Consider the following 26,385-nt stretch of genomic DNA (forward strand, 5'->3'; position numbering starts at 1 on the left):
ACTTATGAACATTGTCTTTGGGCATTTGCCCATATTGCCACCCTGTGTCCTGTACAGCGTTACCAGTGTCCCTGAGAATGTTCTATACCCCTTATCACCTCTCACCTCATCAGCAGCACAACTAGGAAAGTGACTTCCTCCTTTCTACAATGGCTTTCAAAAAAGTTTTTTTTTGAATTTAGAAATACTCTCAAACTTCGAGAAAATTTACAAGAATGGTACAAAGAAGTTCTGTATACCATGTACCCTTTTTACCGAGTGTTCCGGTTTGCTAATGCTGCTGTTATGCAAAATTCTAGAAATGGATTGGCTTTTATAAAGGGGATTTATTAAGTTACAAATTTACAGTCCTAAGGCCATAACATTGTCCAAACTAAGGCACCAACATGAGGATTCCTTCACTGAGGAACAGCTAATGGCATCTAAAACACCTGTCAGCTGGGAAGGCACATGGCTGGCATCTGGTGGTCCTTTTCTCCCAACTTGTGTTTCAAAATGGCTTTCTCCAAAATGTCTCTGGGTGTCTGACTTAGCTCCTCTCTCTCAGCTTCTCCATGTCCTTGCTTCTTTCTCCCAGACTGTTTTCCTGTAAGCGTCTGGCAGGGGGGGTTGGTGGGGGCTCTCTTAGCTTCTCCAGGGCAAACTCTGGGCTTCATCTCTTAGCTTAGCATCTCCAAACATCCTTCCATCTGCAACTCCAAGCATCTCTAAGTGTCACTGTCTATATTGGCTCTTGAGCTCTCTTAAGTACTAGTCCAGTGAACTAATCAAGACCCACCTTAAGTGGGTGGGGTCCACACCTCCATGGAAATATTTCAATCAGAGTTCTCCCCCATAGCTGAGTGGGTCACATCTCCATGGGAACACTCAATCAAAAGGTTCCACCTTAATCAAGACTAATAAGTCTGCCCCCACAAGATTGCATTAAAGAACATGGCTTTTCAGGGGGACATAATATATCCAAACTGGGTTGCCCAGATTCACCAGTTGTTAACATTTTGCCTTACTTGCTTTCTGATTGTCTCTCTGCATCTTTCTGTACGTAGTACACTTACAACATGCATACACATGCACGTTTTTCTGAACTATTTGAAAGTAAGTTGCAAACATCATGCCTTTTTACTTACTTCAGTGGTCATCTCCCCAGAACACGGACCTTCTCTTTATAACAGCAGTATAATTATTAAAGTCAGCAAATTTAACACTGTTAGAATATTACTATCTAGTCTATAGGCTATCTTCAGTTTTTACTGTTTTCTGAATAATGTGGTTTATAGCAATTTTTCTGTTACATCAGCAGACTCATGATGTTGGTTTGTCCCATTATTATTGGTATTAAATTTGTTCACTTGGTTAAGGTGATGTCCACCAGATTTTTCCACTGTAATGTTACCTTTTTTCCTTTTCCCGTAATTAAAAAGTACTCTTGTGGAGAGATGCTTTGAGACTATGTAAATATCCTGTTCCTCATCAAAATTACACTTACACATTTTAGCTTGCACTGATGATTCTTCCCTGAATCAACTATTATCCAATAGCTGCAAAATGGTGACTTTTTTTTTAACTTCCATCCTTCCTTCCTTATTTATTTGTTGGCATTCTCTGTAAGGAGGCGCTTTTCCTTCTTCCCTACTTCATTCATTCATTCATTTGCTATTTTATCAATATGGACTCAGATATCCTTTTTCTATTCAATAGGCTATAATCTCCTACTTACAACCTGATGCTAACATTGGCTCTGCGGCTTTTATTTTAAAGAGAACTTCTTTGTGATGTTGGGCAGGAATGGGATGGTCTCACATGCACTTGGTTCCTTCTTGCCTAAGAAAGGAGTCCTCTAATAGCCTCTTTTCCTTTTCTTGGGGAAGTTATCAATCCACCTCCCGTGGCTGGGACGATTTCATACAATTCAAACTCATCTTCGCTTGAGCAGCCGAATGGAGGGAGTGCCAGTCCTGTGTGCAAAGCCGGTTCTGGGCTCGAGACAAACCCAGGTAAGCTCTTAATGGGGGATGAGAGTGAAATGTGGGAGAAGGTTCTTTTTGTCTTCACCTGGCCTTTCCCAGCAAGTGGCAGATTGAGATTGCATCTACTTCTTAGCCAGTGGGTCACTTTGTGAATCGTCAATAGAAGGCAAAAAAGCACTGGGGACAAAGAGGGTAACTTCATAATGAAAAAATTAATTTCAGGGAAATAAAATACTTAATTTGTATATTTAAACTAATTTATCCTCAAAATGTATAAAGCAAAAATAACAGAACTACAAGAAGAAGTAAATCAACTACCACAATTGGAGGTTTGAACAAACATTTTGAGTAATTCATAGATTGAGTAGACAAAAATATCTGTAAGGATATAGAAGACCTGAAAACATGGCCAACAAGCTTGATCTAATGGGCATATATAAATAAATTACTTCAAAAATTGGAATTATCTTCTGAGAAGACACTGCACATTATAAAAACTGCTCTCATTTTAGTCCATAAAGCAAGCTTCAAAAACTGTTGACATTTTGGTATCACATAGGCCACATTCTCTTACAGAAAAAGAAATATTGGAAATTAACAACTAATGACAACTAGGATCACACCATGCGTTTGCAAATGAGGAAACACATGCCTTAATAACTCACATGTCAAGTTAAAACATCATCATAAAAAATAAAAAACATTCAGAATGGATCTTTGCAGTTATCGTGACCTCCTTCGTTCTCTTTCCCACCTTCTACTACCACCCCTTCCCTTATAAATGGAGAGTTGACCCATTTTTCAATCATGAGTATTAATGTTATTAGAACATTTGTGGAATCATTGTGTATTATCTATAATGTGTTTAAAATTTCCTGTTGTTTGCCCTCTTATTTGGGTTGTTACAGGAGAAAAGAGGAAAATGAATGATCGTCATGCTCTGGAGGAGGCCAAGAAACCCCGAGTTATGGGGGATATTCCAATGGAATTAATCAACGAGGTCATGTCTACCATCACGGACCCCACAGCCATGCTGGGACCAGAGGTCAGCAGGGTAAACTCGAGCAGACAGCTGGTAGACACCTCCTGCTCCCCTGGCCACTCCAGCTCTTGGAAATGGGGATGGTAACACTGAGATGCTAACATGTTCTGCATTTATGGAGTGGTGGAGGGTGGGGAGAGATGGCAGGAACAGCTGGTCAAGAAGTAATTCCCTTGTGGAATACAACCACATCACTCCTTGATGGATTTCACATCACAGGGAAACATACTAAAAATGTAGCACAGTTGAAGGCATCCTGCCCAACATTTTATTTTGAAAATTTCAAGCAGTCATAAAGGTTGCAAAAATTCTATGACAAAGATCCATAGATTCTTCATCTATAATCAACAGTCATTAATATTATGCCACATTCACTTTCTCTCTCCACTGCCCGCCCCCCCCCCCCCATCTGTGAACTGTTTGGAACCATTTCAGAGTTAAATGTAGATGTCATAACACTTTATCCCTAACTATTTCTGTATGTATCTCCTAAAACTAAGGTTGTTCTCTTATATAACCACAATAAAATTATCACTCTAGGAAAATTTAGCCTGGTTACAATATTATTATTGTCTAATATATTAATATAATAAGCAGGCCAAATCCAGTCTGTTGCATGTTTTTGTAAATAAAGTTTTATTGAAGCATATTATCTACAGCCTCTTGTATTATAATAGCAGAATTGAATAATCAAGAAGGGGGTGTATGGCCCACAAAGCCTAAAATGTGTATTATCTGTCCCTTTGCAGACCAACCCATGGCCTACTTAATATACAATCCATATCCAAATTCCCCTTATGTCCAAATTATGTCCTTTATAACATTTGTTGTTGTTGAAGGATCAGCCAGATATCTAGCATTGCACTTGGTTCTTTATCTCTTGGCTCTTTATCTCTTTATTCTCCCTTAATCTAGGACAGTTCCCAAACATTTTTTGATCTTGCAGGATACTGACATTGTTGAAAAGCCCTAGTCACTAGTTATGCATAATATCCCTTTATTTGGATTTGTCTGATTGTTTCCTCTTGATTAGATTTAAGTAAAACAGTTTTTGTAAGAGAAATACTATCATGTAACTACATTGCATTCGGGGGAGAACAGTTGAAGATGTTTCTGATAGCTGCTAGAAGATGAAGAAATGCTTCCACCCTATAAAGTGGCTTGTAGATTATTTTACAGAACATCTTTTTAAAAAATATTTTTTGCTATTCTATTAGATTAAAGTAGTAATTTTAATTTGTTATGTTTCCTTAGGTAATCATTTTATGGTATTGAGGATAATTCAGAGATCTGGAATGATGTGGAGAAAAATATGTCGTCATAAAATTGTCCTTTCCATCTCTTTCTAGATATTGAGTCTGTGAGAGCTCAAGACTGTGTAGTCCCTTTTGTAAACTTGTCTTTCAGGAATTTAGAAACTTCAAAGATTAGCTGAGCTCAGTTTTTCCAGCTATTAAGTGGGGATGTCATTACTCATTTCAAATTCTGTTGGGTGGATTTAATACTAAGCTGGAGGAGCTTGTACCACGATGCACAAGCCAATTGTTAGATTTTGATGAATTCTGTAAACTTTGTTAAATACAGTTGTGGCTTGAAAATAACCAAGGTGAGAGTATTTAACCTGGGAGCTGGCTGTAGACTATAGAAATCAGCAAATGCTGCAAGTTAGGGCTTTTCTTCTTTGGAGAGCAGTTTGTTGAGTGTTTACCTGCACTCTACTAGGTGGCTTAAATTAGATGGGGGAGCATGAATTGCTAGCACGAAGTTGTGCTGCCAGCTGTGGTTTAGAGTGGGTTGGCAGATAGTCCTTTGGAAAGAAAACTGATCTCCCAAAAGAGGTGCTAACAATATAGACATGAAATGTCGCTATTGAGCCTGTAATGAGAATTTAGAGTCTTTCATTCCAAGGACTTCTAAGCTCAGTCAGATGGGATTCCGTTGTAAACAAGGGTTGGCAAACTATAGCCCACAGGCCACATCCACTCTGTGCATTTTTTTTTTAAATGAAGTTTTATTGGAATACTGCCATACGCATTTGTTTATAGATTGTGGCTGCTTTCTCACTATAAAGGCAGCTGAGTAGTTGCAACGGACAGATATGTAGATATTTACTATCTATCCCCTTTCAGAAAAAGTTTGCTCATCCCTAATCAAGACCAAATATTATCCATGTATGTGTAAAATAATACTCTGACCTCTCAAAATGCTTAACCTATCTTTTCTAATTTGTCTTCATAACTCAGGTGTATGTGCATGTGCATGCAGGTGTATATATGCATATGTGCATAGGACCCTGAAAATCTACAAATGCTTACTTTATTAGAACAAAGAAAAGTTGCTTTGTTATGTCCTATCCCCACTATCTGATGTAAGAACTGTCTTCAGAGAATAGTTGTGTGTAACTTTTTCCTCTCTCCTGCATCCCAGACTAATTTTCTCTCAGCACATTCCGCCAGGGATGAGGCGGCAAGGCTGGAGGAGCGCAGGGGTGTGATTGAATTTCACGTGGTTGGCAATTCTCTGAACCAGAAACCCAACAAGAAGATACTGATGTGGCTGGTTGGTTTACAGAACGTGTTCTCACATCAGCTGCCCCGAATGCCAAAAGAGTATATCACACGGCTCGTCTTTGACCCGTAAGTGGTGCTTTGTTTTTCCTTCTTCCTTATTTCCTTTTTCAGTGAAAGAGGAACTGCTTAGACAGTGAAAGTGAGCCATAGTGACCCACAGATCTCACAGTCTCAAGTCACACAGTGGATGCAGAGCTACATCAAGCTATTTTCCATGTCTAAAAGAACTAAGATTAATTTTTCAATAGTTTAAAAATTTTCCTGTTAATTGATAATAATAATGAAGATCTGTAGTGTACACTCACTATAGCAATGAGAGAGATTAAATACTAAGATACCCCACTTTTGTCATTGTCAAAATAGTCTTGGTTTTGGTATCTTAACTAGGTTCCTCCATTGCATGGATATGTAAACCTTAGGAAAATTATTAGGTTATGAGACAGATTAACTTTGAAAATCCATCGCTTATTTAAAAAACTAAATTTCTCTAGTTAAATATATTTTAATATCTAGAACCCAAGCCTATGTGGACTGCGATACATGAATCTGACCATTCAGAGTGATAGTATGGGGAGAAGGTCTGATGGGATCCCAGAATGCAGGGGTTGGCAAATTGTGCATGTGGGTTTTGTATTCTTTTACATAATGTTTCTGTAAAATTTCTGAGTAAGATAAAACTCTTCAGAAACACATGCACATTTGACCATGCATGCTTGCTCTCTGCTGGCCCCCAGTTTGGGTCCCTTGGCATTGGGTGTACCATGCCCAGAGCACCTCCACACATAGTGTAAACCTCAGACACTTCTCAGGTAACTGGTATTTTGTACTGATGGGAGCTCAGATGAAGTCTTGTGCAGGCAAGCTGAGAGAGAGAGTGGCCACGTGAAGGTTTCCTTAGAAACTAAGGAAATACCTCATGCTCCCTTTATTTGGTTAGCTAATAAGGAACATCCTCAAAAGAATATTTATATAACCAAGATAGGTAAAACTTTGACATCATCTTATTCTTTCAGGAAACACAAAACCCTTGCTTTAATTAAAGATGGCCGTGTTATTGGTGGCATCTGTTTCCGTATGTTCCCATCCCAAGGATTTACAGAGATTGTCTTCTGTGCTGTAACCTCAAATGAGCAAGTCAAGGTAAGGGCAACCCAAGATTATAGAAGAAAAGCAGAAAGTGGGCCTTCTCACTAAAAAGAAAGCTTCAGAACTTGGGAAGTTCTTTCTATGCCATGTCCACAGAAGGTTTGAAATAAGAGGTCAGGACTTTCTGAGAAGGGGAGTGGATGTGTATGTGTGTGAGGAGAGGAAATGTTTCTACAACCAATAGGTAGGGTGGTAACAGGGCTTTGTTGGAAAACCTGGGGCAAGGTACGTGGACACTACACAGCCCAATTTGCAAGTTAGATGTTGTCTACAGCAAATGAAGAGATATTTAAAAATAAATTTCATTGTATTAATCTAATTTCGTAGTATTAATCTAAATGCACGCACACATACACACACATACTCAACTGGCAACATTGAACCAGCAGAAAGGGTATGGTGTCAGGTGGATTTGGAAGATAATTTAGTTAGCTTACACTTCAGACAGATTTCTATGATCTTATACCTAAAGAGGGGATAAGGACCAAAGAAATTCTATGAGGAAAGATGAAAAATTTGACTAAATTTATGAATAAATTTCAGACATTCATGCAGGGTTTGGAATATGGTGTGTGTATGTGGTTAATTAATTGTCCTTGGCATTGGTCCCTTTCCTCCCTGAAACTACGGCTGTGTTTTAGTTGGTATTGCAGTCTAGCTGAAATAAACTCAACTCTCAACAGGCAGAAAAAGCTCTGATCTAGACTGTTGTGTTCTCTTCTGTTCTAAGGAAGAGGGAATCAGGAAAGGTGTCCTTGGAATGTTATTCATTTAGTATTTTGGGGACCCTAAAGAAAAATCACCTGGAAGTGTGGTGGGTGTAGAAAGATAAGTAACTCAAGAATGCATGGTTGTTGAGAAAAATTTTTGGAAGCTCTAAGGCAGCACTATCTGGTAGAAATATAACACAAGACATTAACGTGAACCATATATGTAGTTTTAAATTTTCTAGTAGCCACAGTAAAAAAAAAAAAACTGGTGAATTTAATTTTAAAAACATGTTTTATTTTATCCAGTATATCTAAAATACTATCATTGCCACATGTACTCAATGTAGGGAAGAATTATTGAGATATTTTATATTCTTTTGATTTGTTCTTTGAAATCAGGTGTACATTTTAATGCTTACAGTACATCTCAATTTGCACTACCCGTATTTCGTGTCCTAAACAGGCACATGTGGCCTGTGACTACTGCATTGGACAGTGCAGGTGTAAGATCATCGTTGACTCCTTCAGCTCCAAAAAAGCAACTTCATTTACACAAACCAAGACTAAGTCACTGGAAGGAATCGTCTGCTTGAGGGCTATAGCCAGAGCTGTGGTTTCTGATGCTTTTATTAACAGCTTTACTCTCTGCTCACAGTGCCAGTTATAACTGCTGAGAGGTATTTATTCTCACTAAGCTCAAGTGGGGCTTTTTGCCTTTGACTCATAGTAGTAAATATCAAAGGGCAAACTAAAGTCTTCAGTCTTATATTTGTCATTCACTTGAAACTGATCTCTGGCCCTTTTTCAGGAAATTCTGAAAGTGTGTCTTTAGATGGTGCTGTTGCTGTGTTAATTACTGGATTTTGTTTTTGTTGTTGCTGTTCCCTTGCCAAAGTGTCAGACTTAATTCCAAATATCCAGAGTTTAGGAGCTTACTTATTGGAATTTTTTGTTTGGCTTTTCACACGGAGTAGGCTTGTAAAATATGTCCTTGGTTTGTAATTTCAGGAAAGTGGTTGCATAATTTTTGTTTTCAAAGATAGCCACACCTTGTTTGGAAAGGTTGATTAAGGCTGACTTGGACACTTTTAGGGACACCAGAGGGAAACTGGAGGTATTTAATATGAATTGGACATTTTGTCTGAATACTTCCCAGAAGTGCAATTTATTTTTTTCCAAAACCATGTAATTTTCTAAAGACTTGAAGGAAGGTAGCAAACATTGCAAATTCAGTAGGAAGAACTAGGAAAAAAACCCACTTCTTGTAAGTGACTTTACCTATGGTTTTAGAAAATGAAGATTAGACTTACAAAACTGGATAGAATGCATGAGTTTGACAGAAGTCCTACACACAGACACACTCACATTCACAATGTTAAGAATCTGCCGTTTATAGAAATAGGAAATGGGAGAAACAGTTCTTTCATTAACCTGTTGGTCTCTTTACTGTTGTATGATATGCCATCAATTAATGATTAATGAACAACCCCTGAGACATGGTACTGCCTTTCATATTTACATTTTTATAGCTTGTAGTCAAAGGTAAAGATTACTGAGTTTTGCTAACTCATCAACACTGAATAATATGGACTCCCCTGAAATGGGGCACTGCACCGATGTGGACTAAAATTGAACGGGTCCCAGCGGTGGTAGCACCTGTTTGTGAGACAGCAAATTCATAAATGGAGGTTTAAAATTTTTCTTTAATATATTAAAAATCTTGGCTAAAATGTACATTAAAATTTGCATCTAGTCATTTAGGAGAATCAAGCTTACATACAAATTCCTATGAATGATTTAAATAAGATTTGCATGTGAATTTATCATGCTCAAAGCAGACACAAGATGATATTTGAGAATTTACTTGAAGCCCCTCACCCAGTTTTAGAATATCTTGCCATCTAAGAACTATTTGTTTTTTGTTTTTTTTTTAATTGCAGAAGTTGTGGGTTTACTGAAAAATCATGCATAAAATATGAGGTTGCTATATGCTGCCCTATTACAAAAATCTTGTATTGGTGTGGTACATTTTTAATTTTGATGAGGTCCCATTTATCTGTTTTTTCTTGTTGTTTCTGCTTTGGGTATAAAATCTAAGAAACTATTGTCAACACAATGTCCTGAAGATGCTTCCCTACATTTTCTTCTAGGAGTTTTATCATTCTGGCACTTATAATTAGGTCTTTGATCCATTTTGATTTGATTTTTGTATATGGTGTGAAGTAGGGGTCCACCTTCATTGTTTTGCAAATGGAAATCCAGTTTTCCCAGCACCATTTGTTGAAGAGACAATTCTTTCCCAGTTGAGTGGTCTTTGCACCCTTTTCAAAAATCAGTTGGCCATAAATATGAGGACTGATTACTGAACTCTGAATTTGCTTCCACTGATCTAAATATGACTTTCTTTATGCCAGTACCATACTGTTTTGATTACTGCAGTTTTGTAATACATTTTGGAATAGGGACGTGTAAGTCCTCCAACACTGTTCCTCTTTTACAAGGTAACTTTGGCTACTCGGAGCCCTCTACCCTTCCATATGAATTTGATGATTGGTTTTTCCATTACTGCAAAGAAGATTAGAATTTTCTGTGGGATTGTGTTGAACCTATAAATCACTTTGTCTAGAATTAACATTTTAACAATATTTAGTCTTCCAATCCATGAACATGGACTGTCTTTCCATTTATTTGGGTCTTTTTTTTTTTTTTTTTTAAATTTCTTTAGCAAAGTTTTGTAGTTTTCTGTGTATAAGGCCTTTACAACCTTGGTTGTATTTATTCCTAGATATTTGATTCTTTTAGTTACTAGTGTCAATGGAATTTTCTTCTTGAGTTCTTTTTCCAATTGTTCATTACTAGTGTACAGAAACATTTCTGATTTGGGGTGTTAATCCTGTACCCCACCACTTTGCTGAATTCATTTAGTAGCTCTAGAAACTTTGTTTTGGATTTTTCAGGATTTCCTGTATAGAAGATCATGTCATCTGCAAATAGGGAATGTTTTCCTTATTCCTTTCCAATTTGAATGCCTTTTATTTCTTTTTCTTGCCTAATTGCTCTGGCTAGAACTTCCAGTACAATGTTGAATAACAGTGGTGACAGTGGCCATCCTTGTCTTTTCCTGATCTTAAAGGGAAAACTTTGAGTGTTTTACCATTAAGTATCATGTTATCCTTGTTTTTTTCATATATGCCCTCTATCATGTTGAAGAAGTTTCCTTCTATTCCTAGTTTTCTAAGTGTTCTTATCAAGAAGTCATGCTGGATTTTGTCAAATGCCTTTTCTGCATCAGTTGAGGCAATTATGTGGGTTTTTTTTTTATCTTCATTTTGTTAATGTAGTGTATTATGTTAAGTGATTTTCTTATTTTGAATCACATTTGCATACCTGGGATAAATCCCACTTGTTCTTGCTTCATAATTCTTTTAATGTGCAGTTGGCTAGTATTTTGTTGAGGATTTTTGCATTTATATGCATAAGAGATAGTGGTCTGTAATTTTCTTTTCTTTTGGTATCTTTATCTGGCTTTGTGTGAGAATGATGTTGACTTGAAAGCGGTGTTCCCTCCTCTTCAATTGTCTGGAAGAGTTTGAGCAGTATCGGTGTCCATTATTCTAGGAATGTTTGGTAAAATTCCCCAGTGAAGCCATCTAGCCTGGGCCTTTCCATGGGAGGTTTTTCATTACTGATTCAATCTCTTTAGAGATTGGTTTGTTGAGATCTTCTGTTTCTTCTTTAGTCAGTGTAAGTAGTTTTTGTATTTTTGCGTATTTGTCCATTTCATCTAGGTTTTCTAATTTGGTGGCATACAGTCGTTCGTAGTATCCTCTTACTGTCCTTTTTATTTAAGTGGAATTGGTAGTAATGGCCTGCTTTTCGGTTCTGATTTTAATAATGTGTGTCCTTTCTCTTTTTTTCTTCATCAGTCTAGCTAAAGGTTTTCCAATTTTATTGGTCTTTTCAAAGACCCAACTTTTGGTTTTGTTGATTGTCTCTACTGTTTTTTAATCTCGATTTCATATATTTCTCTTCTGATCTTTGTTATTTCCTTCTTTCTGTTCACTTTGGCTTTAGTTTGCTCTTCTTTTTCTAGTTCTTCCAGTTTTGAGGTTAGGACTCTGATTTGACATCTTTCTTTTTTTTAAATGCATTTAGAGGTATACATTTTCCCCTCAGCACTGCCTTTGCTACATCCCATAACTTTCAGTATCGTATTTTCACTTCCTTCACCTCAACATATTTCCTAGTTTTCCTTGTGATTTCCTCTTTTAACCCATTGGTTGTTTAAGATTATGTTTTCTGATTTCCACATATTTGTGAATTTCCCATTTCTCCCTTTGTTATTCATTTCTAGCCTCATTCCATTGTGGTTGGAGATGATACATTGTATGATTTCAATATTTTTTAATTTATTGAGTCCTGTTTTGTGACCTAAGATATGGTCTATCCTGGAGAGTGATCCGTGTACATTTGAGAAGAATGTGATTCTGTGGTTAGGTCTGGTTGGTTTAGAGTATCGTTCAAGGCTTGAATTTCTTTATTGATCTTCTGCCTATATGTTCTATCCAGTATTGAAAGTGTTGCATTAAAGTCTCTTACTATTAAAGTAGAACTATCTGTTTCTGCCTTCAAATCTGTCAGTGTTTGTTTCATATATTTTGGGGCTCTGCTATTAGGTGCATATATTTTTATAATTATTACATCTTGATGGATTGACCCCTTTATCAGTATATAATGGCCACCTTTTTCCATCATAACAATTTTTGACTTAAAGTCTATTTTATTTGATATTACTATAGTATACCCCAGCTCTCTTTTGGTCACTACTTGCATGGTGTATTATTTTCCATCCTTTCACTTTCAACCTAATTATATCTGAATTTAAGGTTATCTATTTTATACTTACAGTATATCCCAATTTGGACTAGCCACATTTCCAGTGATCAGTAGTCACATGTGGCTCAGTGGTTACTATATAAAACAGCACAGCTGTATAGTGTAATTATGTGTTTGTATATTTGTCTTTCCCATTTTTCTATCTTCTCCTTAAAGAGAGAGATATTTCATTCATCTTTATTCAAACTCAATGTGTGTCAGTACTGTGATATAGTTGGAAAAACTAATATTTGTGTTATTTGACTGAAAAACCGGGTACTTGCATTTTTTTTTTTTTCTTTTCACATTTCATTCGCTAATTTATTCAACATTGCCCACTGTCTTTATTTATTTCCTTTTGTCTCTGGCTGACTCAAAAGATTCTGGGCTTTCAGACTTCAGGAAGATCAGATAAGAAAAAGCTGATACTCCCATATGGGTGATGATATAATTCTTTAGAAGGTTCGCTGAATTGTGGTATACAGCAAACACTTGCTTTAGTCAATAGTCTAGTTAAGATTAGCACTTTTCATTTACATAGCTGCTTTCATCTAAGGTTCTCAAATATTTTAAAGATAAGCAAGTGTTCATAAGCAACATTTACCCCGTAAACTTTTCCATCGTGTGTATATACCACATTTTATTTATCCACTCATCTGTTGAAGGACATTTGGGTTGTTTCCATCTCTTGGCAATTGTGAATAATGCTGCTATGAACATTGGCGTGCAGATATCTGTTCGTGTCACTGCTTTCCGATCTTCCGGGTATATACCGAGAAGTGCAATCGCTGGATCGAATGGTAACTCTATATCTAGTTTTCTAAGGAAATGCCAGACTGACTTCCAGAGTGGCTGAACCATTATACAGTCCCATCAACAATGAATAAGAGTTCCAATTTCTCCACATCCCCTCCAGCATTTGTAGTTTCCTGTTTGTTTAATGGCAGCCATTCTAACCGGTGATAGATGGTATCTCATTGTGGTCTTAATTTGCATCTCTCTAATAGCTAGTGAAGCTGAACATTTTTTCATGTGTTTCTTGGCCATTTGTATTTGCTCTTCAGAGAACTGTCTTTTCATATCTTTTGCCCATTTTATAATTGGGCTGTCTGTACTATTGTCATTGAGTTGTAGGATTTCTTTATATATGCAAGATATCAGTCTTTTGTCAGATACATGGTTTCCAAAAATTTTTTCCCATTGAGTTGGCTGCCTCTTTACCTTTTTGAGAAATTCCTTTGAGGTGCAGAAACTTCTAAGCTTGAGGAGTTCCCATTTATCTATTTTCTCTTTTGTTGCTTGTGCTTTGGGTGTAAAGTCTAGGAAGTGGCCGCCTAATACAAGGTCTTGAAGATGTTTTCCTACATTATCTTCTAGGAGTTTTATGATACTTTCTTTTATATTGAGATCTTTGGTCCATTTTGAGTTAATTTTTGTGTAGGGGGTGAGGTAGGGGTCCTCTTTCATTCTTTTTGATATGGATATCCAACTCTCCCAGCCCCATTTGTTGAAAAGACCATTATGACTCAGTTCAGTGACTTTGTGGTCCTTATCAAAGATCAGTCGGCCATAGATCTGAGGGTCTATCTCTGAATTCTCAATTCGATTCCATTGATCTATATGTCTATCTTTGTGCCAGTACCATGCTGTTTTGGCAACTGTGGCTTTATAATAAGCTTCAAAGTCAGGGAGTGTAAGTCCTCCCACTTCGTTTTTCTTTTTTAGAGTGTCTTTAGCAATTCGAGGCATCTTCCCTTTCCAAATAAATTTGATAACTAGCTTTTCCAAGTCTGCAAAGTAGGTTGTTGGAATTTTGATTGGGATTGCATTGAATCTGTAGATGAGTTTGGGTAGAATTGACATCTTAATGACATTTAGTCTTCCTATCCATGAACATGGAATATTTTTCCATCTTTTAAGGTCCCCTTCTATTTCTTTTAGTAGAGTTATGTAGTTTTCTTTGTATAGGTCTTTTACATCTTTGGTTAAGTTGATTCCTAGGTACTTGATTTTTTTAGTTGCTATTGAAAATGGTATCTTTTTCTTGAGTGTCTCTTCAATTTGTTCATTTCTAGCATATAGAAACATTACTGACTTATGTGCATTAATCTTGTATCCTGCTACTTTGCTAAATTTGTTTATTAGCTCCAGTAGCTGTATCATCGATTTCTCAGGGTTTTCCAGATATAAGATCATATCATCTGCAAACAATGACAGTTTTACTTCTTCTTTTCCAATTTGGATGCCTTTTATTTCTTTGTCTTGCCGGATTGCCCTGGCTAGCACTTCCAGCACAATGTTGAATAACAGTGGTGACAGCGGGCATCCTTGTCTTGTTCCTGATCTTAGAGGGAAGGCTTTCAGTCTCTCACCATTGAGTACTATGCTGGCTGTGGGTTTTTCATATATGCTCTTTATCATGTTGAGGAAGTTTCCTTCAATTCCTACCTTTTGAAGTGTTTTTATCAAAAAGGGATGTTGGATTTTGTCAAATGCTTTTTCAGCATCTATTGAGATGATAAGTTGATTTTTCCCTTTTGACTTGTTAATGTGTTGTAATACATTGATTGATTTTCTTATGTTGAACCATCCTTGCATGCCTGGAATGAACCCCACTTGGTCATGGTGTATGATTTTTTTAATGTGTCTTTGGATTCGATCTGCAAGTATTTTGTTGAGGATTTTTGCATCTATATTCATTAGGGAGATTGGCCAGTAGTTTTCCTTTTTTGTAGCATCTTTGCCTGGTTTTGGTATTAGATTGATGTTAGCTTCATAAAATGAGTTAGGTAGTGTTCCATTTTCTTCAATGTTTTGAAAGAGTTTGAGTAAGATTGGTGTCAGTTCTTTCTGGAAAGTTTGGTAGAATTCCCCTGTGAAGCCATCTGGCCCTGGGCATTTATTTGTGGGAAGATTTTTGATGACTGATTGGATCTCTTTGCTTGTGATGGGTTAGTTGAGGTCTTCTATTTCTTCTCTGGTCAGTCTAGGTTGTTCATATGTTTCCAGGAAATTGTCCATTTCCTCTACATTCTCCAGTTTGTTGCCATACAGTTGTTCATAATATCCTCTTATAATTTTTTTAATTTCTTCAGGATCTGCAGTTATGTCACCTTTTTCATTCATTATTTTGTTTATATGGGTCTTCTCTCTTTTTGATTTTGTCAATCTAGCTAGGGGCTTGTGAATCTTGTTGATCTTCTCAAAGAACCAACTTTTGGTGATATTTATCCTCTCTATTGTTTTTTTGTTCTCTATGTCATTTATTTCTGCTTTAATCCTTGTTATGTCTTTTCTTCTACTTGGTTTAGGATTGGTTTGCTGTTCGTTTTCTAGCTTCTTCAGTTGATCCATTAGTTCTTTGATTTTGGCTCTTTCTTCCTTTTTAATATATGCGTTTAGTGCTATAAATTTCCCCCTTAGCACTGCTTTTGCTGCATCCCATAGGTTTTGGTGTGTTGTGTTCTCATTTTCATTCGTCTCTATATATTTAGCAATTTCTCTTGCTATTTCTTCTTTAACCCACTGATTGTTTAGGAGTGTGTTGTTTAGCCTCCAGGTATTTGTGAATTTTCTAAGTCTCTGATGGTTATTGACTTCTAATTGTATTCCATTGTGGTCAGAGAATGTGCTTTGAATAATTTCAATCTTTTTAAATTTATTGAGGCTTGTTTTATGTCCCAGCATATGATCTATTCTGGAGAAAGTTCCGTGAGCACTAGAAAAGTATGTGTATCCTGGTGATTTGGGATGTAAAGTCCTGTATATGTCTGTTAAATCTAATTCATTTATCAGATTGTTTAGGTTTTCAATTTCCTTATTGGTCTTCTGTCTGGTTGATCTATTTATAGGAGAGAGTGATGTGTTGAAGTCTCCCACAATTATTGTGGAAACATCCATTGCTTCCTTTAGTTTTGCCAGTGTTTCTCTCATGTATTTTGTGGCACCTTGATTGGGTGCATAGACATTTATGATTGTTATTTCTTCTTGCTGAATTGCCCCTTTTATTAGTATGTAGTGGCCTTCTTTGTCTCTCAAAACATCCCTGCATTTGAAGTCTATTTTATCTGAGATTAATATTGCTACACCTGCTTTCTTTTGGCTGTAGCTTGCATGAAATATTTTTTTCCATCCTTTCACTTTCAGTTTCTTTGTGTCCCTGTGTCTAAGATGAGTCTCTTGTATGCAACATATTGATGGGTCATTTTTTTTTGATCCATTCTGCGAATCTATATCTTTTAATTGGGGAGTTTAATCCATTTACATTCAACGTTATAACCGTGAAGGCATTTCTTGAATCAGCCATCTTATCCTTTGGTTTATGTTTGTCATATTTTTCCCCTCTCTCTATTAATATCCTTTATTGTACCCATACCGAATCTCTTTAGTACTGAACCTTTCTCCAAGTCTCTCTGTCCTTTCTTTATTTCTCTGTCTGTAGGGCTCCCTTTAGTATCTCCAGTAGGGCAGGTCTCTTGTTAGCAAATTCTCTCAGCATTTGTTTGTCTGTGAAAAATTTAAGCTCTCCCTCAAATTTGAAGGAGAGCTTTGCTGGATAAAGTATTCTTGGCTGGAAGTTTTTCTCACTCAGAATTTTAAATATATCGTGCCACTGCCTTCTTGCCTCCATGGTGGCTGCTGAGTAGTCACTACTTAGTCTTATGCTATTTCCTTTGTATGTGGTGAATTGCTTTTGTCTTGCTGCTTTCAGAACTTGCTCCTTCTCTTCTGTGTTTGACAGTGTGATCAGTATATGTCTCGGAGTGGGTTTATTTGGATTTATTCTATTTGGAGTTCGCTGAGCATTTATGATTTGTGTATTTATGTTGTTTAGAAGATTTGGGAAGTTTTCCCCAACAATTTCTTTGAATACTCTTCCTAGACCTTTACCCTTTTCTTCCCCTTCTGGGACACCAATGAGTCTTATATTTGGACGTTTCATATCATCTATCATATCCCTGAGGTCCATTTCGATTTTTTCAATTTTTTTCCCCATTCTTTCTTTTATGCTTTCATTTTCCATTCTGTCATCTTCCAGGTCACTGATTCATTGTTCAACTTCCTCTAGTCTTGTACTATGAGTGTCCAGAATCTTTTTAATTTGGTCAACAGTTTCTTTAATTTCCCTAAGAGCAACCATTTTTTTATTTAGTCTTGCAATGTCTTCTTTATGCTCTTCTAGGGTCTTCTTGATTTCCTTTATCTCCCGTACTGTGGTCTCATTGTTCATCTTTAGTTCTTTGAGTAGCTGCTGTAGGTGCTGTGTCTCTTCTGGTCTTTTGATTTGGGTGCTTGGGCTTGGGTTATCCATATCGTCTGGTTTTTTCATATGCTTTATAATTTTCTGTTGTTTTTGGCCTCGTGGCATTTGCTGAACTTGATCGGGTTCTTTTAGGATTTGTAGACCAATTGAAGTCCTTATCTCTAATTTATCATTTCTACAGCTTCGTGGAGTACACTTTCTCTAACTAACCAGCAGGTGGCATCCACGAGCCACCTGTTCTCCACAAGCCAGTTCTCCCCTGCTTAGCCTTTTTGGTGAGTGGGGGAGTGAGTCTTGTGGGGTCCAATTGGTGTACCAAGCTTGCGTGTGTAGTTGGTGTTGCCTGCCCTATATATGGGGCGTGTTTCTGGGCAGTCAGGGAGGGGGGGTGGCCCTAACAATCAAATCTCCCTGGATCCTAGAGTTTTAAAGCTGCTGCAATAGTCTAATCCTTCAGTTCAGTCCTGCCACAGTTTGTCTCTGCCACTGACCCACAAGTCCTTGGTATTGGCGTATGACTCCTGAGACTTGCAAGTGGGCCCCTCTTCCAGGCTGTGCACCCTGGGTCCTCTTTTGAGGGATGACTGTGGTATGTCACAGGTGAGTGCCGTCCCCCCAGGGCAGTTCTGGGCTGCTGGGCTGTGTAGGGAGGCTCCCAGTCTGCTGAAATGATGGCTGAATGTGGCTTTGTTAATTCACACTGCTCCACCTTCCCAACTCTGGGACAATCAGCTGAGGTTGCAGGGAAGGCTAATGTCCATGCCCAGTTTTGTGGTGTGTGCCTGTTATTTGAAGCACTTCTGTCACACTGGGTTGTCTGGGGCAGCTCTGGGCTATGGGGCTGGCGATGGGCAGGAGTGTTTCCTGTCCACCAGGATGATGGCTGTGAGCGGACACCCTCCTTTTCTTGGGAAGTTGTGGTGTTTAGTGAATTTTCTCAGCCACTGGATTATTGCGTTTTGTCTCAGAGCTCTCTTAGTTCTGCTCTTGACTTGACCTGCCCAAATAGCCAGTCTTTGAAGCTTTCTGTATTGGGCTTCTTAGAGTAATTGTTTTAGAAAAAGCAAAAAGGATTAAAAAAAAAAGGGCCCTCCTCAGAGATCTAATGGGTTATTGAAATGCTAAGAGACAAAGCAACCAGGGCCATTAAGGAAAGGTCCACAGGGCAGAGAGATCAGCTTTTCTTCGGGATTTGCATATGCGCCTCAGGGCCTGAGCTCTGCCCTTCCCCTTTCTATGTTCACCAGAACTCCAAAAATCCTCTGCTTATATTTTGGAGTTTTTCGTGTTGTTTTTTTTCTATGCCTGTCTCCTCTCTGCTGGGCTGGCTGCTCTCAGATTCTCTGGTGTCTGGTCTCAGTCTATCTATGGTTGGAGTTTGGATCAGTAGAATGAGTTTCCGATAAGGGCTGCCACTGCAGTTCTCCCTTCTCCTTCCAGGAGCTGACAGCCCCTCCTCCCACGGGACTGAGCCTGGCAGGGAGGGGCGCGGGTCCCCTGGCCGCAAAAAGTTACAGATTTCGCTGATCTCAGCAGTTCCACGTTTTCATGAGTGTTGTATGAAGTATGCCCAAAGTCAGATTGCTCTGTGGTGTCCAGTCCACGCAGTTCCTGGCTTTTTACCTACTTTCCTGGAGGAGTAACTAAAACATACAGCTCACCAGTCCGCCATCTTGCCCCGCCTCCACCCCATAAACTTTTATATTAATATTCAGTGAGAAATTTTTAGGATTGAGTATGAACTAGCAGCTTTTAGCCTTGGTATATTATTTTCAAAGGACCGAAACCATATATTTTCAAGTGATAGCATTATCTCCATCCAAGGATTTTAAATTTTGGGGGTTTGTAGCTTGTTTTTGAACTTCAAAAGTGGAAGAAAGGGCAATGGTATTAAATTTCCTTCAGGAAAGGCCTCGGTTGGTAAAATGTGTCAAAGTAATTAATGTACAAACTTCTAAATTTGCTAACATTCTTGACGAATTTGTAGGAATTTCTTTTTTCCAGAAGCTAATATATCTGAGTGTATACTAACTTCCACACAGGGCTATGGCACGCACCTGATGAATCACTTGAAAGAATATCACATAAAACATGATATCCTGAACTTCCTGACATATGCAGATGAATATGCAATTGGATACTTTAAGAAACAGGTAGGTGTTCCACTGTGTAATGCTCTTCTGTCGTTCCTTTTCCTATACACAATCAGGTAGCCTTCATCCAAATAAGTTTTTCCCCCCAAGTATTTCCTATTTACAGAAAGGACACACATTTTTTTGTAAGCCTAAAACTTCAGAAGTAAGAAAATTTGAGACTGAAGTAGAGGGTGTGACAGGCACATAGTAAGTACTAAATAAATATTTGTTAAGTGAATGAATCAGTGTCACCTATAGGCAAAGTACAATATTGTAATCTGACTCTCTAAAATATGGTACCCTCAATCTAAGGAGAAATTTGGAGTTAAGTTCTCAGTTCTGTATGGGTGGAGTTCTTCATAAATGAGAGAAACTGATTCAGTCTGGGGAAGGACTCCAATTACAACAACAGAGAGGAAGTCCTGAAGTTTACAAGGTGCTGCAGACAGTACTTTTTTTACAGTATGTAGTAGGCTAGGAGCAGAAGTTTTCACCTCAATTTTTTTAGATTATTCTGTGAATGCATATTATTTTTAATGCTATAATGCTTTATAATTCCTAAACATTTTAAACTTACTTTCCTGACTAAAAAAGTAATGTATGGTCATTGTAGAAATTTTGGAAAATATGGTAAAGTGCAAAGAAGAAATGAAAAATTGCTTGTAATTCTACCACCCAGAGAAATTTACTGTTAATCCTTTGATATATAGCCTCCTAGTATTTTTCTTCTGTGTATGTTTGTGTGTGTAAATACATTTTAAAAGATAGTTCATGCTGTGTATGTAATTTAATTATTTGCCTCTGATTAATGTTAGATACAATTTTTGATAGTTCTCTGGGGTATCATTAGATAATTGTAAAGTAATTTAACAAATACCACCTTTTAAGGACATGTTGTTATTTCCTTATATGTAAGTGTATGTTTGTGTGTTTGTTGCCCTCATCTGTGGTAACTTTTTTTTAGAATAAATGTTCAGAAGTGGGTTGTTTGCAGACAATATTTTTGGTTTGGTTTTGTTTTTAAAACTTTTAATTTTGAAATAATTTTGAACTTATGGGAAAGTTCCAAAAATAATACAGAAACAATACATAGAACTCCTATGTACTCCCCACCCAGATACCCAGATTTACCAACTATTAGCATTTCACCATGTTTCTTATATCATTCATACTATATCTATCTAGCCATCCGTCTGTCATCTATCATCTCTGTCATCGCATTTCACCATGTTTCTTATATCATTCATACTATATCTATCTAGCCATCCGTCTGTCATCTATCATCTCTGTCATCTCTATCGATCTATCACCAATAATCTATCATATCTATCTATCTATCATATCTATCTATCTATCTATCAGCAGTTGAGAGTAGGTTGCATACATCATGCCGCTACAACAACTCTTCCATGTACATATCCTGAGAACAAGAACACTCACTTAGGTAACCACCTTAAGTCCAGCTATCAAGTTCAAGAAATTTAACAGTGATATGTCCATATTCTAATTTTTTCACTTGTCCCAGTAATGTCTTTTAGGTCATTTTCTCCTCTATTATTAGATCCAATCTAGGATCATATATTGCATTTAATTGTCATTGTCTCCTTAGTCTTTCTCTCTCTTTTCAAAATTATGGTAACATATATACAATGTAAAATTTCCAACTCAACCACATCCAGACATTCTGAGATTCAGTGGCTTTACTCACCTTTACAGTGTTGGCTTGCAGACATTTTTTAAGTTTTTTGTCATGTACTTCTAAAGACTGGAACAATTTCCATTCTTGCTGGCAATAAGGGGGCTCAGCAAAGGAGTTGATAATTGAAAAATATATTTTTGTCATTTTCCTTGGTAGCAAATTGTGTATGTTTGCATTTATTTGATAATTATGAAGTTTTTGCATGTTTATTGACCCTTTGTATTTCTTTTTTGTTTTAACTGCCAATTCATTGTATTTTGCCTCTTTTGCTGTTAAAATAAATTTTTTTTGCATTGTTTTATGAGAACTCTGTGTATAAGGTTATTAACCTTTAATTTTATGGTATTCTCCTTGTTCATCAATTGTTTCAATATTGATTATGGCTTTTTTTTTTTAATCTACAGAATTTTAAAGATTTTATTACATAAAAACTATTTTTTTAAATAAATCCTTATATGACTAGAAAGCTTTACCTCCTCTGATATCAGATAACTAATCTATTTATTTTATTCCCATTCTTTGGAATGTGTTTGTGACTTTTATAATAAAAACTCATTTGAGAGAACTCATTGGGATTGCTGTATTGAGGGCATGAATGTCAGCTTTCCTAGGCTGTAACTGTCTTTCAAAGCATGAGATTTCAGCAGGGGTTCTTAAATGACTTGTTCTATAGCCCTCTTTGAGGATGATGGCAATAAGTGGAAAATAAATTTTTGCTGTAATGTGATGTAGGAAACCACTGGTGATAGTTCTGAACTCTGAGCACTTTCCTGTAAGAACTGAAATAGACAGCTTAGGGGAAATTATGTTTATATTTATAATTTTGAATATATATTCCCTGTAGCATTCTGTTATTACAGCTCAAAGCATTAATATCACTGAAACAACCGTATTTTGTAACTGTCTGAAAGTTTTTTGCTTGTAAAGTAGGGATTTTATTTCCTCAACATTAAGATTCTAACTGCTATACTTTTTAACCAGGTTTTCTTTCAGAATTTAGAGTAATGTTAGTTGTTGATTTGTTGAGAAGCCTGAGACCTACCCCCCACTTTTGGGGAAATTTGTGATAGTCGTGTTTTTTATGCAATTCAATTCAAAATTAAACCTTATTTTTACCTAATTGCCATTTCTGTTTAAAATACTTTAATATTATTTGTCTTTTTACTAGGGTTACTTTTTTTATGTTGTCATGCTTCTTTGCATAGTTTGACTTATAATTTTTATTTAACTTCATGGGAGGTTTCCAGGTTCATCCTCACCTAGAACTTGAAAGAAGCATGTGTTGATGCCTAGTGCAGTATCTGGCACATAGTTGGCCCTCAATAGAAATTTGTTTCACAATGTCTGCATGAATGAATTTGTTTGATTTGTAGGGTTTCTCCAAAGAAATTAAAATACCTAAAACCAAATATGTTGGCTACATTAAGGATTATGAAGGAGCCACTTTAATGGGATGTGAGTTAAATCCACGAATCCCATACACAGAATTTTCTGTCATCATTAAGAAGCAGAAGGAGGTAAGCAGATGACCAACTATGTTTTCTATATGGGTCAGTCTTGGTTGGGGTGGGTTGCATTTCATCAGGTTCTTAATGTAAGAGTCTACTGGATATCATGATCTCAGTTTGCTATCATTTATTCTAGATTTTTTTCTTTGATGGTATCTTGATCTGTCTCCTCTGTACGTCACCATTCCTAGGGGCTACCTTTCTACTTGTTAAATAATGACATATCTTAACCTCACTTTCAAGGCCTTTTACATTCTGGTTCCAAGCATCTGGTTCCAAGCATCTTTCCCAATCCTAAGGCCATTACTGATGCTTTAACCCTCTTGCTGGGTGTCTTTACCCATTACCCAATCTCCCTTAACACACTTGCAAATGAAATCATTTCAGTCCCCAATCTAGTTCCTCCTTTGAACTTCTCTAGCACTGGTTTGATCTACCTATTCAACATTTTACATGGATATTTATCTTAGTATCAATCCCCCTTTACATTGCAGGTCCTAGGTATTTATTAAATGATTCATTATCCTCTATTGGGGTGGAGGCATCTTTTATGCATATGAACTACAAGAGAAGCAATAGAACCTGGACCTGGCAGAATGGAGAGAAAAAGGGCTGTTGTGCCATCAGCGGGGTGGGGAGCAGGGAGTCTATCAACATTCACAAGAACAGCCAGGGAGTGGGTGTCAAGAAGCTTGCCCACTGGGCACTTAAAGAGATCCAGAAATTTGCCACGAAGGAGATGGAAGTGCCAGATGTGCACATTGACACCAGGCTTGACAAGACTGTCTGGGCCAAAGGAGTAAGGAATTTCCCATTTCATATCTATGTACTGTTGTCCAGCAAACATAATGATGTTGAAAATTCACCAAACAAGCTCTGTTCATTGGTTACCTATGTAATTGTCACCACTTCCAAAAAAATCTACAGATATCAATGTGTGTGAAAATTAAAATTATTAAATAACTGAAAAAAAAAAAGAAAAGGAGAGAAGCAATAAGGGAAAATGTTGATAGATTTGACTACAAAGTATTTTAAATTTCTCTAAGACAGAAAAAGAAAACACCATAAAAAGAATATCATTGAAGAGTATGCAACAGCCATTTATTAAGCAAATGAATTTTTTTATGTCCAAGATCATTCGCTTGATCTCCCCAGTTCCTTGGATTCAAGAACTCAGAGTTTATTAGCTGTGTCATCCCATATCAATTCCACTTTATATTTCCATTATTCAGTCTAGTCCACTTTTCTCTATGGCATGTAACTAAAGAAGACTTCTGTCTTAAAATGATCATTGTTTTATGGTTTCTTCTAATGTCCCTTAGTCCCAGTTTTCAGTTATTTATCAGACATTACCAATGTAACAGATATGAAGCTCCTTACACAGTGCCTGTGCATAGTAGGTGCTCAATAAGTGCTTCAATTTTACTTAGAAAGTGGCTCAAATAATCACATGTAGCCAGTGGCTGCCATATTGGACAGGGCAGATCTATATTATTTTTTTATTTAAAAAAAATAAAAACAACTTTGGTTGCTTCTTGGTCAGGATGTCTGCTTGAGAGAAAATTACAAACAGAGCACTCTGGGAGTTAATAAAAGCACAGCAGTCTCCTCTCTCTCTCTCAGAGGAACTAGCTCTTGGCTCTTTGGGGCTTAATGAGCAAGTCTGAATTCAGCAGGGCATTGTTCTGCATTAGAGGTTGCTGACCAACTAAAGCCATCACCATGCTGGTCAGTAGCTTTCTTCATTTCTCCTCCCAACAGCTCCAGTTGTCTCCACAGTATAAATGATAAGTGGGATTCCCCAAGCAGGCTCTACAACTCACCACTTCCACAATCTGATGGCCCTTCCTACATAAAGGGGAAAGCCATATGCACAAAGCAGTCAACCTTTTAGAAGACAATTCTCCCTCCCTCTTCCTCTTTCTCCTCTCCTCTTGGATACCTCTTCCTTATTTCCTCACCCTTCCTCCTTACCTCCCACCTTCTCACATACATGCAATTGAGTGAATGATAGGCATTTGGAGCTCTCAACCTGTTTCTTTTGAAAGGGATCTGAAATCACCACAATAAAATAATGCATTTGGATTGATGTATCTCTTCTACAGAATTAAAAAGATTTTCACAAGTACCATTTATTTCAATGGGGAAAACCTCCTTGAGGAAATTAGGGATTTATGATGTCAGCAAACAAACAGAGTAAATTTATTGAGGTCTTTTCTAGAATTTAAAAGTATAAGAGCAGAATAATTGTAGTTTTCATTGGTGGTGACAGAGAAAGAAAACTAGTACAGTTGGACAGATGGACCAAGAGAGTGGAGAATTAAGTTCTATGTTGTGAGAGTTGACTACAAGGGAAAGGTGGGACCCATAGGGGCCTAGCAGCATTTGAGATGACGTGGTGGAGAGATGTGCTTTGAACTGGGCAGCCTGGTAATTGAATCAGCATGAGCAAAGGCTTACAGTCTAACATAAGTAGATTCTTGGACATGTGAACAAGTATGATCATAGGTATGTGGATGATGAAGGCCACTATTTGAGTAAGTGTGAATAGGCTATGAGCAGACAGATGGACAGAAGAAAACAAACTGGGTGTATTCATGTGCAGGTGTGTGTTTGTATGTGCTTGTGCATGGGCCAGGAGAGGGGATTAAGTCTAACTCCAATCATGAGACTACAAGGAATTGGAAGAACCAAAAAGAGGATGTGGCAAATCAATGATATTTTTGAAAGATGACATGCTAAGACTTGGTGACATATTAAAGACGGAGGAGTCCCCAGATTTTCTGTTTTGGGAGATTGTAAAACTTCTAGCAGCAGGTTGTAGGAATGAGGGAAAAATGAGGATGTACTTTCAATAGGAAAGTGTTGATTTTGAGGTCACGGTGGTGAGTCTAAGTGAAGACATTTTCTAGGGAGGTGAAAAATATGAGACTGGAACCCAAGTAAAATGTTTCCTTTCTCCAAAGTGATCCTTCGATCGTTGGGCATAGAGAGTTTGGGAAACCTCCCACTCCCGTTAACAGGAGTCTGCAGTCTTCAAAGTGCTACATGAAGTGTATGGTATACTTCATTTGATGCAAAGAGGAAAAACCTTTTTAAATTGAAGCTTAGTCTACCATGTATTTCCTGAGGAAGTCCATTTAACAGCTTACCACTGGGATTCTTTTTTAAAAGACTTGGACTTAAAAATAAATAAGGGGACACCATTCATCTAGAGCTGCTCTGTCCAATATGGCAGCTAAGTGATTATTGAGCATTTGATATGTGGCGAACTGAGATGTGCTGTAAGTGTAAAGTACACTCCAATTATGAAGACTTAGTATGAGCAAAGGAATGTAAAATGTGTCATTATAATATTTTTCTATTTGTTATAATAATATTTTGGATATATAGGATTAAATAAAATATATTATTAAAATTAATTTCACTTATGTCTTTTGGCTCACGTTATATTTCCATTGGACAGCACT

The 26,385-nt window shown here is 37.2% G+C and overlaps 1 protein-coding gene across 2 annotated transcripts in view; it reads left to right on the forward strand.

The window, feature by feature from the left end:
- KAT2B (lysine acetyltransferase 2B) overlaps positions 1-26,385 on the forward strand; it is a 99,782-nt gene that overhangs the window by 64,562 nt on the left and 8,835 nt on the right. For both annotated transcript variants that reach the window (XM_037845665.1, XM_037845666.1), the window contains exons 8-13: positions 1,869-1,994; positions 2,876-3,012; positions 5,437-5,645; positions 6,593-6,719; positions 19,616-19,726; positions 22,781-22,924. In XM_037845665.1, the coding sequence (XP_037701593.1) occupies positions 1,869-1,994; positions 2,876-3,012; positions 5,437-5,645; positions 6,593-6,719; positions 19,616-19,726; positions 22,781-22,924 (854 nt within the window). The remainder of the gene's footprint in view (positions 1-1,868; positions 1,995-2,875; positions 3,013-5,436; positions 5,646-6,592; positions 6,720-19,615; positions 19,727-22,780; positions 22,925-26,385) is intronic.

This window comes from Choloepus didactylus, chromosome 1 (genome assembly GCF_015220235.1).
Source record: "Choloepus didactylus isolate mChoDid1 chromosome 1, mChoDid1.pri, whole genome shotgun sequence".
NCBI lineage: Eukaryota > Metazoa > Chordata > Mammalia > Pilosa > Megalonychidae > Choloepus > Choloepus didactylus.